At 42.7% G+C, this 12,016-nt stretch overlaps 1 protein-coding gene and 1 non-coding gene across 2 annotated transcripts; one reads left to right on the top strand and one right to left on the bottom strand.

Annotated features, from left to right (window-relative positions):
* Positions 1-1,208: 1,208 nt before the first annotated feature.
* LOC130471137 (small nucleolar RNA R71) lies at positions 1,209-1,314 on the bottom strand. Its single transcript, XR_008931803.1, has one exon. It is a non-coding gene; the product is annotated as a small nucleolar RNA R71 (small nucleolar RNA).
* A 4,490-nt stretch (positions 1,315-5,804) lies between these two features.
* On the top strand, positions 5,805-6,191 carry LOC110775002 (uncharacterized). Its single transcript, XM_021979608.1, has one exon. The coding sequence runs from the start codon at positions 5,805-5,807 to the stop codon at positions 6,189-6,191; it is 387 nt and encodes a 128-aa protein (XP_021835300.1).
* Positions 6,192-12,016: the final 5,825 nt, after the last annotated feature.

Here is a 12,016-nt window from a genome sequence, read left to right on the forward strand (position 1 = left end):
AGGGCTAAGTAAGGGAAGCCATGTTTATACCATGATTGATATGCATTAAAGTTTGTTAATTTATAGATTATTGCTTGAGTGATTCCAATTGATTTGTTTTAATTGTTGATTCATGTAATTGGCCAATATCGTGGATTGATTATCTATCAAATAGGAATTAGAATTGAAAAATCATATTCTTAGAGGCTTTGTGCAATTGGCAATTCTGATTATGTTAGCGACCGTACTGCATATGTTGGATTGAAAGTGTTAAGACCCGACCGTAGGATTAACATATACTTTAATTACTCGGCCTAGCCTATTTATTGTCGAATTGATTTGTGTTCTTGGATTGGTATAAGCATGGTGAACCGAACAGACGCCATAGACCTTGAATTCATTGGTAAATTACGCATTTTTATTACTGCTTTAGTTTTACTAGTTAACACTCAAAATCAACTTTCGTTATTGAAATAGTTCGTATAATTGGGCAATAACTAATAGAACTTGTCTCCCTGTGGGATCGACCCGTATTTGCTAAGTATCTGCTAACAACAGACACCGTGCACTTGCGGTATCACTTTTTAATTCATCAAGTTTTTGGCGCCGTTGCCGGGGAGACGGCTAGATTCTATTAGTTTTAGTTTGATTATTTGAACTGTTTCCATTGTCTCATTGGTATGCTTAGTTCCAATTGAGGCAAATCTCACTGCATTTTCTTTCGTTGTTGTTTATGCCCAGGTCTGCCAGAACGGGTACCTTGGTTCCTCCCGATTCCGATCTCGGAAAGACCCTTCGTCAACTAAAAAAGCAACAGAAAAAGAAGGAGTCAGGGTCCCAAGACTCACAGACTCCACCGAGTCACACGATGTCTAAATCCCTGAAATCATATGGGGTTCCTTCCTCGAATAGTGTTCCGACTGGGCTCACAATGCCAACTATTGATGCAGTCAACTTTAAGATCAAGCCCGCTCTAATCTCCATGGTCTCACAAAGTCAATATGGTGGCCATCCATCTGAGGAACCCACCAACCATTTACAGAGGTTCAACCAACTGTGTGGTACTATCAAGCATCAAGGGGTCACTCAAGACCAATTGAAAGTCATGTTGTTTGGTTTTAGCCTTCGTGATAAGGCTCAGACATGGTTGAATGATGTCAAGGAGACAGAGTGGAGTGCTATTTCACAGGCCTTTCTAGAAGAATTCTTTCCACCCACCAAGACTGCTGAAATAAGGCATAAGCTGACTACATTCACTCAAGAACCTGGTGAATCACTTCGAGAAGCCTGGGATAGATTCAAGGCTTTGCAGCGGTCGTGTCCGCATCACAACATTGAAAAATGGTTCTTGGTTCAGATTTTCTACCATGGTTTGCAAGATGAAACAAAGAACACGGTTGATTCTGCTGCTGGGGGTGTTTTTCTTGACAAAGAAGTGGATGCAGGTTATGATTTTCTTGCCAATTTAGCTACCAACCATTACAGCACCACCAGAACCACATCTAAGAAGGGAAAATTGGATGTCGATTCTTATGCTCTATTGTCCTCACAAGTGGCAGCCTTGAACCTGAAGATCGATTCTTTGAAGGCTCCTCAGTCTGGTACTCCCCCAATGAGTATCAATGCTATGTCTAGTGTAGCTCCAGTGACAACTTCTTACTGCAAAGTATGTGGCATCCAAGGTCACTTTGGCCATGAGTGCTCTTAAAGTTTGCAGGATACTACGCAATTGGAGCAAGTGAATGCTTTTCAACAGAGACAACCCAATGACCCATATTCCAATTCATTTAATCCGGGTTGGAGGATTCATCCAAATTTCTCATATCGGGGCAACAATGTTCAGAATCCTCAACCCCAGCAACAATGGTCGCAACCACAGTTCCATCCACCTCAACCACATGTTGCTAGGCCTCCATTTCAACAAGGAGCCTCACATAATGCTCCCCCCGGGGTTTAATAGGCCCCCGCATCAAGGATATCAACAACCCCCTCAGAGCAGTGCTACTCCAGAGCCTAACATGGGTGATCTGTATAAGCTCATTGCAAATATGAAGAAGACCGCAGAGATAGAACCATGATGAGAGCATCAAAGAGTTGAAGAATCAGAATAGAATGTTGGAGAATCAAGTTGCTCTACTTGCTGACACTGTATCTCAAAGGCAACCGGGTACACTACCAGGGCAACCTACTCCGCCCCAGAATAGAGAAAGTGCCAATGCTATCACTCTTAGAAGTGGCACTAAATATGATGGACCCCGATGCCCATTGATGATGCAACTCTTGCTGAGGATAACACAGATGGACCAGAGAAAGCAATTGATGGACAGCCTCAAGTCCCGGAAGTTGATAATGCTGATGATGTTGGTGCAAATAAGGGGAAAGAGAAGATTTCTGATTCTCTCCCTATTGTGCCTAAGTTACCTTTCCCTCACCGGATGCAGAAAACTAAGGTCGATCAACAACTTGGTAAGTTCTTGGCAATGGTCAAGAATCTTGAGGTAACGGTCCCTTTTACTGATTTAATATCTCAAGTTCCTGTTTATGCAAAATTTTTGAAAGAGATGATCACTAAGAAAAGGGATTATGGTGGTGTGGAGAGAGTCGCTCTAACCGAAGAGTGTAGTGCCATATTGCAAAATAAGTCTCCACCCAAACTTAAGGATCCGGGTAGTTTTTCCATCCCCTGTCATGTAGGTGCATTGTTAATTGATAAAGCATTATGTGATTTAGGTGCAAGTGTCTCTGTCATGCCCCTTTCTGTCTGTAATAGGTTGAATATGGGAAAACTAAAATGCACACAAATCACGTTGCAAATGACAGATCGTTCTATAAAGTATCCCTTGGGTATTTTGGAGGATGTTCCTGTCCGGGTGGGAAAACTCTACATTCCTGTTGACTTTGTGGTACTAGATATGGAGGAGGATAGTCAAATCCCCATAATTTTGGGTAGGCCATTCTTATGTACTGCAGGTGCTGTTATTGATGTCAAGTCTGGGTCTCTTACTTTGAGTGTTGGTGATGATACTGTTACTTTTAATCTAACCAATGCTGTGAAGTCTCCTATGCTTGAGAATACTTGTTGCAGGATTGATATTGTAGAAGAGATTTCTCTAGACAACATCCCTAGAATGTTGTATGATGATCTATTGCTGGCGACTCTCACCTTGAAGGCCAAGAAAGGAGAAGGAGATTGTGAGATTGATTCCTTGATCTCGGATTTAGATGGAATTGAAGCTGAGAAGGTCGACGGTTTTGAGGTATTGGAAACTGTATGCTCTATTTCCGAGCCACAGGTAACGAAGGTAGAACTAAAACCATTACCGTCTCACCTTAAATATGCATTCTTGATGATAATGAGGATTTTCCTGTGATCGTTAACGCTGCACTCGACGATAGCCAGCTTTCTAAGCTTCTGACCGTGCTCCGTATGCACAAAAAGGCAATCGGGTATAGCATTGACGATCTCAAGGGCATTAGTCCTGACTTTTGTATGCAAAGAATTAATTTGGAAGCAGATCACCGCCCTCGCATCCAGCCACAACGTCGTTTGAATCTTAATATGCAAGATGTGGTGAGAAAAGAGGTAGTGAAACTACTTGACGCGGGCATCATCTATCCCATTTCAGATTCTAAATGGGTGAGTCCGGTGCAAGTCGTTCCAAAGAAGGGGGGGGGGGGGGGGGGACAACGGTTGTTAAGAATGATAAGGATGAGCTTATCCCCACTCGTGTTGTTACAGGTTGGCGTATGTGTATAGATTATCGAATGTTGAATACGGCCACCTTGAAGGATCATTTTCCCCTCCCCTTTATTGATCAGATGCTAGAAAGATTAGCAAAACACAACTTTTTCCGTTATTTGGATGGATATTCAGGTTTCTTTCAGATTCCCATTCACCCAGACGACCAGGAGAAGACGACGTTCACTTGTCCTTATGGTACTTTTGCATACCGCAGAATGCCGCTTGGTTTGTGCAACGCCCCTGCTACATTTCAAAGGTGTATGATGGCCATTTTTTCTGACTTCATCGAGGATATCATGGATGTATTTATGGATGATTTTAGTCTTTATGGTTCTGACTTTGATGTATGTTTGCATAATCTTTCTAAAGTGCTTAAACGTTGTTCTGAAGTGAATTTGGTATTGAACTGGGAAAAGTGCCACTTTATGGTCAATGAAGGAGTGGTACTTGGCCATCTTATTTCTGAGCGTGGCATCCAAGTTGACCAAGCAAAGATTGAGGTGATTGAGAAACTTCCCCCTCCCGTGAATGTCAAGGGAGTGAGGAGTTTTCTCGGTCATGCGGGTTTCTATCGCCGTTTCATAAAAGATTTTTCTAAAATTGCGAAACCCCTTACTCAATTATTGCTCAAGGATGCCACATTTGAGTTCACTGATGCTTGTTTGGAGTCTTTCGACAGGATTAAGAAAGCATTGATAACTGCTCCAATCATTCAGCCTCCGGATTGGGATTTGCCGTTCGAAATTATGTGTGATGCGAGTGATTATGCTGTTGGAGCAGTGCTTGGCCAAAGAAAGAACAAGGTGTTGCATGCCATCTATTATGCAAGCAAAACCTTGGATGGAGCTCAGATGAATTATGCTACTACTGAGAAAGAGCTCCTTGCGGTTGTTTATGCTCTTGACAAATTTCGGACGTACCTTGTTGGTTCGAAAGTCATTATACACACTGATCATGCTGCTTTGAAGTATTTGTTGGCCAAGAAAGAGGCCAAACCGAGACTTATTCGATGGATTCTTCTTCTCCAGGAGTTTGATTTGGAGATTCGGGATAAGAAGGGTGCTGAGAATGTTGTTGCAGATCATCTCTCTCGGTTGAAATTTCAATCTAGCACAGACGGGCCTATCAATGATTCGTTTCCTGACGATCATCAATTCTCTGTGTCTACTCAATCCCCATGGTATGCGGACTTTGCAAACTATTGTGTTGGTGGCTCCCATCCTCCAGAATTGACATATCAACAACGTAAGAGATTCTACCATGATGCTAAGCGGTATTTGTGGGATGATCCACATTTGTACCGGAAGTGTGCCGATGGTATGTTTCGTAGGTGTGTAGCGGATTGGGATACCCACGGGTTCTTAAGCATTGCCACAGTTTACCTTCTAGTGGTCATCTTGGTGCTATTCCGACCGCCCATCGAACTCTTCAAAGTGGTTTCTACTGGCCTTCTATATTCAAGGATGCTCGCTTCTTTTGCAATGCATGTGATGAATGTCAACGAACGGGCAACGTTTCGAAAAGGCAAGAGGTACCACAGACCAGAATTCTTGAGGTTGAACCATTTGATGTATGGGGCATTGATTTTATGGGACCGTTCCCTTCTTCATGTGGGAATCGGTACATCTTGGTTGTCGTTGATTATGTTACAAAGTGGGTGGAAGCTATTGTATCGCCAACCAACGACTCTAACGTCGTTAAGAAGCTTTTCAAGAAAATCATCTTTCCGCGCTTCGGAGTCCCAAGGGTCGTGATTAGTGATGGGGGTTCCCATTTTCATCAATGGACTTTTAAGGCTCTTCTCAAGAAGCACGGGGTTACTCAAAAGGTTGGCATGGCTTATCATCCTCAAACGAGTGGCCAAGTCGAAGTTTCTAATCGACAGATCAAGAGAATTCTCGAAAAGGTGGTCAAGAAGTCTCGAAAAGATTGGTCGTTGAAGTTGGATGACACATTGTGGGCGTTGCGCACGGCCTACAAGACTCCGTTAGGGACAACTCCGTATCGGTTGGTGTATGGAAAAGCTTGTCATTTACCGGTTGAAATAGAATATCTCTCCAATTGGGCAGTAAAATAGATTAATATGGATCTAGAGGCGGCCGGTGAAGCGAGACTTCTTCAATTGAATAAGTTAGATGAACTTCGGTTTGAAGCTTACGAGAATCATAGACTCTACAAGGAGCAAACTAAGAAGTTTAATAATAAGATGATCCAAAAACGAGAGTTCAACATCGGTGATAAGGTCTTGCTTTACAATTCACGATTACGGCTTTTTCCAGGAAAGCTTAAGTCTAGATGGTCCGGACCTTTTACTATCACCGAAGTCAAGGAACATGGAGCTATTGAGGTTGCCAGTGAAAATGGCACCAAGTTCAAAGTGAACGGTCAACGTTTGAAGCTATACACTGAAGGAGCATTTATTGGAAAATTGGAGACGATCTATCTCTCCGATCCACCCACCGACGCTTGACTATTGAGGTTTGGAGTCAAGCTAATGACTTAAAACGAGCGCTTATCGGGAGGCAACCCAATTTCTAACTCTTTTTCTTTTCAATTTTTTCATTTATTTCTATTCTTAATCTAATTTATTTTAGTTATTTGTTAATTTATTTTTTTAAAAAAATTAAATAATAAAAAAAAGTATATAAACAACAAAAGAACAAAAAAAATATATTTTATTTTCGAGTTCACTTAAATTCATATTTTTATTTTTATTTTTATTTTTATTTTTTATTTTTTTTCGTATTTTAATTTTATTTTTAGATTAGTTTTTCGTTCATCGTAATTATTCATTTATTTTTGCGTGTTTTAATTTTTACTAACGATTATAATTTTTGAGTTTCGTGGTGTTTAAATTTTTTTTTTAGGATGTGTAGGTGCACGATCAAGCTATTCCGAGAATTTTGATGCATTGACAAGCTGTAGCAGCTCCTCGTGTGACCGCATTTCCCAGCGCCTATCCAGCGTGCTCGCTGGCCTATATCCAACTCCAATTGAGAGCTACTGCTTTGCGCCCTGGGGAACAAGCGAGGGCGCTGGCTCATTTTATTGTGCGTTCAATGGCATCCCAGCGAGGGATCTCTCGCCTCCAGCGAGGGATGTCCCGCTGCGCCATGGCTATGCTGCCCGTATCTCCTCGCGCTGCTCATTCCGTATGCACCAGCCAGCCCACCTATGCTCGCGTAGCCATCGATCGAGCACTCGACGCCAGCGAGAGAGCAATCGATACCCACGCCATGCCAGCCGCGCACCTGCTCTTCATCGCTCACGATCCTCCCGTGCAACAAATCTCCCATCGAGAGGTCTCGCGCAACAGCTCTCGCACCCAGCGATCGAGCTCTCTGCGGTACGCCCATGCCTGCCAGCCCGCCTCGCCCAGTACATTCAATGCTCGCAGCTCCAGCGAGCGATGGCTCGACCCCAGGGAGGGATCTCGCGCAACGCTTCAATAACCCTCGCCCACATACAAGCCCAACCAACATAATCTCCCTTCACAATCTCTTGCCTCACGCAACAACCCACCCCCACCTCTCTCTCACCCTTGCGCACCAACACTCTCCACCACCCACCATCACCCCGCCTACCAACTGCCACCACCGCAGTTAACCGCCGGCGACCACCTCCGTTGCCGGCGCCGCCCCTCGCCCAGCCAGTAACCCCAAATTCCCCACCTTTTCCCACTTTAAAAATCATAAACCCTAACCTTAATCAATTTGGGGTTTTTTTGTTTCTCATGGTTGGAGTTCAAATTGGCTGAATTGTGAACTTCATAAGGGTCAAAGGAGGAGATTTACTTCAATTTCATGCTCTATTCATCACCAAATTGGTAGTAAGATTCGAATTACTCCCTCTATTTTACTCTTTGACATTATTCAAGAATTTCTATGCTTATGGTTAAATTGAATTACATGAATTACTTGATTGTCAATTGAAATTGATTGAGGGACAAATTGTTTCATTGTGGATTCTGGATTTCATTGATTTTATTGTTGCTTGGAGTACCGGAGTTTTAATTTACTTGGATTATTGGCATTGTTGATTGCGGTGACACTTATCACAAATTTCATACACCATGACATCACCAAGACGCTCAAATCCTAAGCGTAATGCCACTAAACCAACTGCACTCAAACCTGCCACATTCAAAATGCCACCCACCCCAAAACCCCCACCACCAAAAGTCACTCCACCCATATTACCACCACCCTTACAATCCCCCACACCCATAATACCACCACCACCACCAAATCTAAATCCCAAGCTTCGCCAACAAACTTTGCTAGCCGCCTTGCACAAAAGACCAGTTCGTTCTACACTCTTCTACTCCATAGATGCAGCTACCAAGTTGGGACTTCTTTCTAGTATTGTCAAACTTCTTTCTGGTTCGTCTTGGGAGAAATTTCTTGGTATTACTGAGCTTACTTTTGCAGATTGGACTTATGAATTCCTAGCTTCCTTTGAGTTTAAAGGAGAGCCCTCAAAGATGTATTTTAAACTTGGTGGTGTAGCTCGTGAATTGACTATCTATGAGGTAAATGATATATTTGGATGGGGGAAAGGATGCATAATTGATTCATACGGGTTCACCACCTTCTTGGATGACAAGATAGCTGAGGATGGTACGCCTTGTGATCTCTCCCACTTTTGGTTTCGAATAACTGGAAAAAAGGATTGGAATCCCGGCCATAGCAAGTGTAGCTCGATCATCAATCCTTCCCTTAGATTACTCCATCGGGTGATTAAGAGTGTCTTCTACCCTAAAAAGGAGATGAATCAAGTCACCACATCTGACCTCAAACACTTATTGGCTTTCACTATTGAAAGGACCCCGGACCTTCCTACGATTGATTATGGTTCTTTCTTGGTCTCAGCCTTTCATACTGCTCGTAACAGAGATGTTGGAGATATCCATTGTGGCGGTTTTATCACTTGTATTGCCAAGCATTTTGGGTTGTCAACTGAGGGCAAGAAGCCGGTTTCATCGAAAAACTATTTGCTTGACATTAAGGCATTGGGTCGTTTTGGTTGGCTCAAAGAAACAGGAGATCGTTATGTTTGGAACGTGAAACGAGGGGGAAACCGCCTGGCCGAATCCCCTTATGCCTATCTCCCGTTTTCTCGGGCAGATCTCACTACCTCGGGATGTTTGACATTCTCACCTGACTTTCGACGATCGGGGAGCCGGACGGCAGACTCCGCGCGTCCACCCCCCGGACCCTCAGTGAGTACTCCTGCGTCTCACATTGCTGCTACCCCCGAGGGTCCAGCATCACCTACTCCTGTTATTGGCTCTGTACCACTTGAGCACCAGCTGGGATCCCTTGTTTCTCTTTGCGAAACTTTTCATACTGCTGTCTTTGAGCGTCTCTCTGCTCTTGACGACCAGGTTGCCTCCTTGCATCACGATGTTTCTACCATTCTTGCACGGCTTCCAGCTCCTGCCCCGACTCTTGCTGAGTGAGTCGTTCCTTTTCTCTTTCCCTTGCATTACTATGTATTGTCGCAGTGGGGTCACTGCATCATCCTAGCTTGGGGGAGGGATATCCTATCCTTTATTGCTTTCTTAGTGTACTTTTTATCGCTTTCATAGGTGTTGTACGCTTTGTACCATCCATTAGGGGTGGGAGTTTACGTGCAACGAAAAAAATGTACTTCTTTCCTAGTATTATTGATTAGTTTAGTTGGTTTTCTTTACTTGCATTCATACTTCTTTATACCCTGCATAGTGTATTTGACTTTCAAACCATGTTCGGACTTTATTTGACTCTCTGGAGCTTCTCTTGAACTTAGTTATGATTCTGAAATTCAGTCGGTTGTGCTATACATTGATAACTGCTTGGCATTGTGTGAACCAAATGAATGGTATGCGGTAAGATGTTGGTCTCGTGTCAAGAATAGCTAGCCAATTACCTTGTAGGTCACCTTACTATGTGTTTGTGTGATTGATGTGACTTGTTATCGTATGATTCTGGCTTGAGATTCATTAGTAGTTTAGTTGTAACTCACGCATGCCGCGTATGACAGAGGCCATTCTCTTAGGAAGCCTTCAGACGAATTTAGAAACATCAGTTCCTGCGTTTCATACCCATGTTGTAGCCTTGTCCGTTTATTCTTTTAACTCCACAAAATTGAGCCCTATTAGCCCCGTTGGTTACTTGTGCCGAGTCTAGCTTGGGGGAGCTTCGGTGTTCGTAATGGTTTCATTGATGTTGATTGATTGGCACACTAAGCCAATAGTTCATGGTTCGAGGCTATGGTTGGATATGTGGTTTGGAGATGGTGCATATTATTGTTGGCACCCAAGCTTGTATTAGTTAGCATTAGATTTATTTATTTATTTCATTTCGTTTTCATTATTTTATTTCAATTTCATAAACAAAAAAAAAAAAAAGGAAAAAAAAAGAAGAAAAAAAAAGAAGAGAAATCAAAGAAAAATAAAAAAAAATGTATGTTTTTCGTTTTTTATATAGTTTGAAGGCAAGGAAAGGGGATTGAAGAAAGATCATTTGACATTATATTATGTTCTTCCCCTTGGTTATAATTTAGTTGATTGTTCGGATTTCATGGTTCGATGGAGTTGGATTTTTGGCATTATCGCCGACGCATATAGTTCACCTTTGCTCCCCAAGTTGGACCTTACTCTCACTTTTTCCCAAATTATATCCTACCCTTCCTTTTCACCTAGCCCCATTACAAGCTTATTATAAAGACCACTTGATCGGCATGTTTGTTTTGTGATTGAACGAAAATTGTTTCTTGCTATTGTCATCTTACCCCGCGTTGCATCATATATTCATATTCTACAAGGTATGCGGCGACGACGAGCTTGATTGAGAACGGTTTGTGGCTAAGCTTGGTTGTTTCAATTGTGGATCATGATGCTTTGTGGTTCTATTTGTATCCGAGCTAAATTTCTGTCTTAATAACTTTGTTTGATTGTTTGCCCGAGAGTTAAGTAGGTTTGTTCAGGTTCAATGAATGTCATGTGCGTCTCATTTCTCTGTCTTCGGTCTAGTGTTGCTTGGGGACAAGCAATAGTTAGCTTGGGGGAATTTGATGAATCATATTTATATAAGGTATTCTAGGCTCATTTAGGTTGCATTTCTAGGCATTTGTCTCATTTTAGTTGCATTTAGAGTCATAATTACATAAGTCGTCGTTATTGTACTCTATTACGCTCCGTTTGTGTTTTCTTTGATATTTCAGGTGATTTTACAATCATTTGGGTGCTTTCGGAGTGTTTGGAGGTGGATCGAATGATTACCGGATGGTTTGAGTCGGAGACGAAGTGTTTGATCGGAGAATTGAGCTTTCCGGGGATGATTGGCTCGATGCATCGCTTGTGCATAGCCTCGCAAGATCCCCGTTGGCTCGCAAGATCCCTCATTGGCTCGCAAGATCTCTCGTTGGCTCGCAAGATCTCTCGTTGGCTCGCAAGATCCCTCTTTGGTTCGCTACATCTATCGTCGTGCCTCGTCGCTTCATGGCGGCCTGCTATGCATCTCACTAGGCCAGCGAGGGATGGCTCGCTAGCTCCCTCGCTGCCTCGTTGCTCGTCTCCTTGGCTTGCTGCACTTTACTCGGCCAACGAGGGATGGCTCGCTAGCTCCCTCGCTGCCTCGTTGCTCGTCGCCTTGGCTTGCTGCACTTCACTCGGCTAGCGAGGGATGGCTCGCTAGCTCCCTCGCTGCCTTGCCTCGCCCCTTGCTCTACATTGCTACATTACATTGGGCCAGCGAGGATGGTGCGCGAGATCCCTCGTTGCCCATGCCTCGCCATCTCTCTTGCTGTATGCGCGGCTCGTGCTCGGGTTTGGCTGCCACGTCATCGCTCCATCGACCAATCATCGACGACTTTTATTTTTATTTTCTTATTTATTTATTTATTTTATTTTAGAAAATAGGAGCATATAAATACTCAAGGGAACTAATTTATTTCCCTCATGTTATTTTTTCCTTAGAATCCTTTTAAACGCTTAGTTTTATTTTTTCTCTCTTCACATTATTGAGCCCTAGTTCATTCCATTCAATTAATCAATATAGAGGTACTTTCATAATTCTTCTTGCTTTTCTTGCTTTGAATTATCGTTTCTTATCATTGTTCATTATGAAATTCATTGTTGATTCGTATTTCATGCTTGTTAATTCAATTATGAGCGAGTAGTTTTATTCTAGGGCTAAGTAAGGGAAGCCATGTTTATACCATGATTGATATGCATTAAAGTTTGTTAATTTATAGATTATTGCTTGAGTGATTCCAATTGATTTGTTTTAATTGTTGATTCATGTAATTGGC

Source organism: Spinacia oleracea, chromosome 3 (genome assembly GCF_020520425.1).
Source record: "Spinacia oleracea cultivar Varoflay chromosome 3, BTI_SOV_V1, whole genome shotgun sequence".
Lineage (NCBI taxonomy): Eukaryota > Viridiplantae > Streptophyta > Magnoliopsida > Caryophyllales > Amaranthaceae > Spinacia > Spinacia oleracea.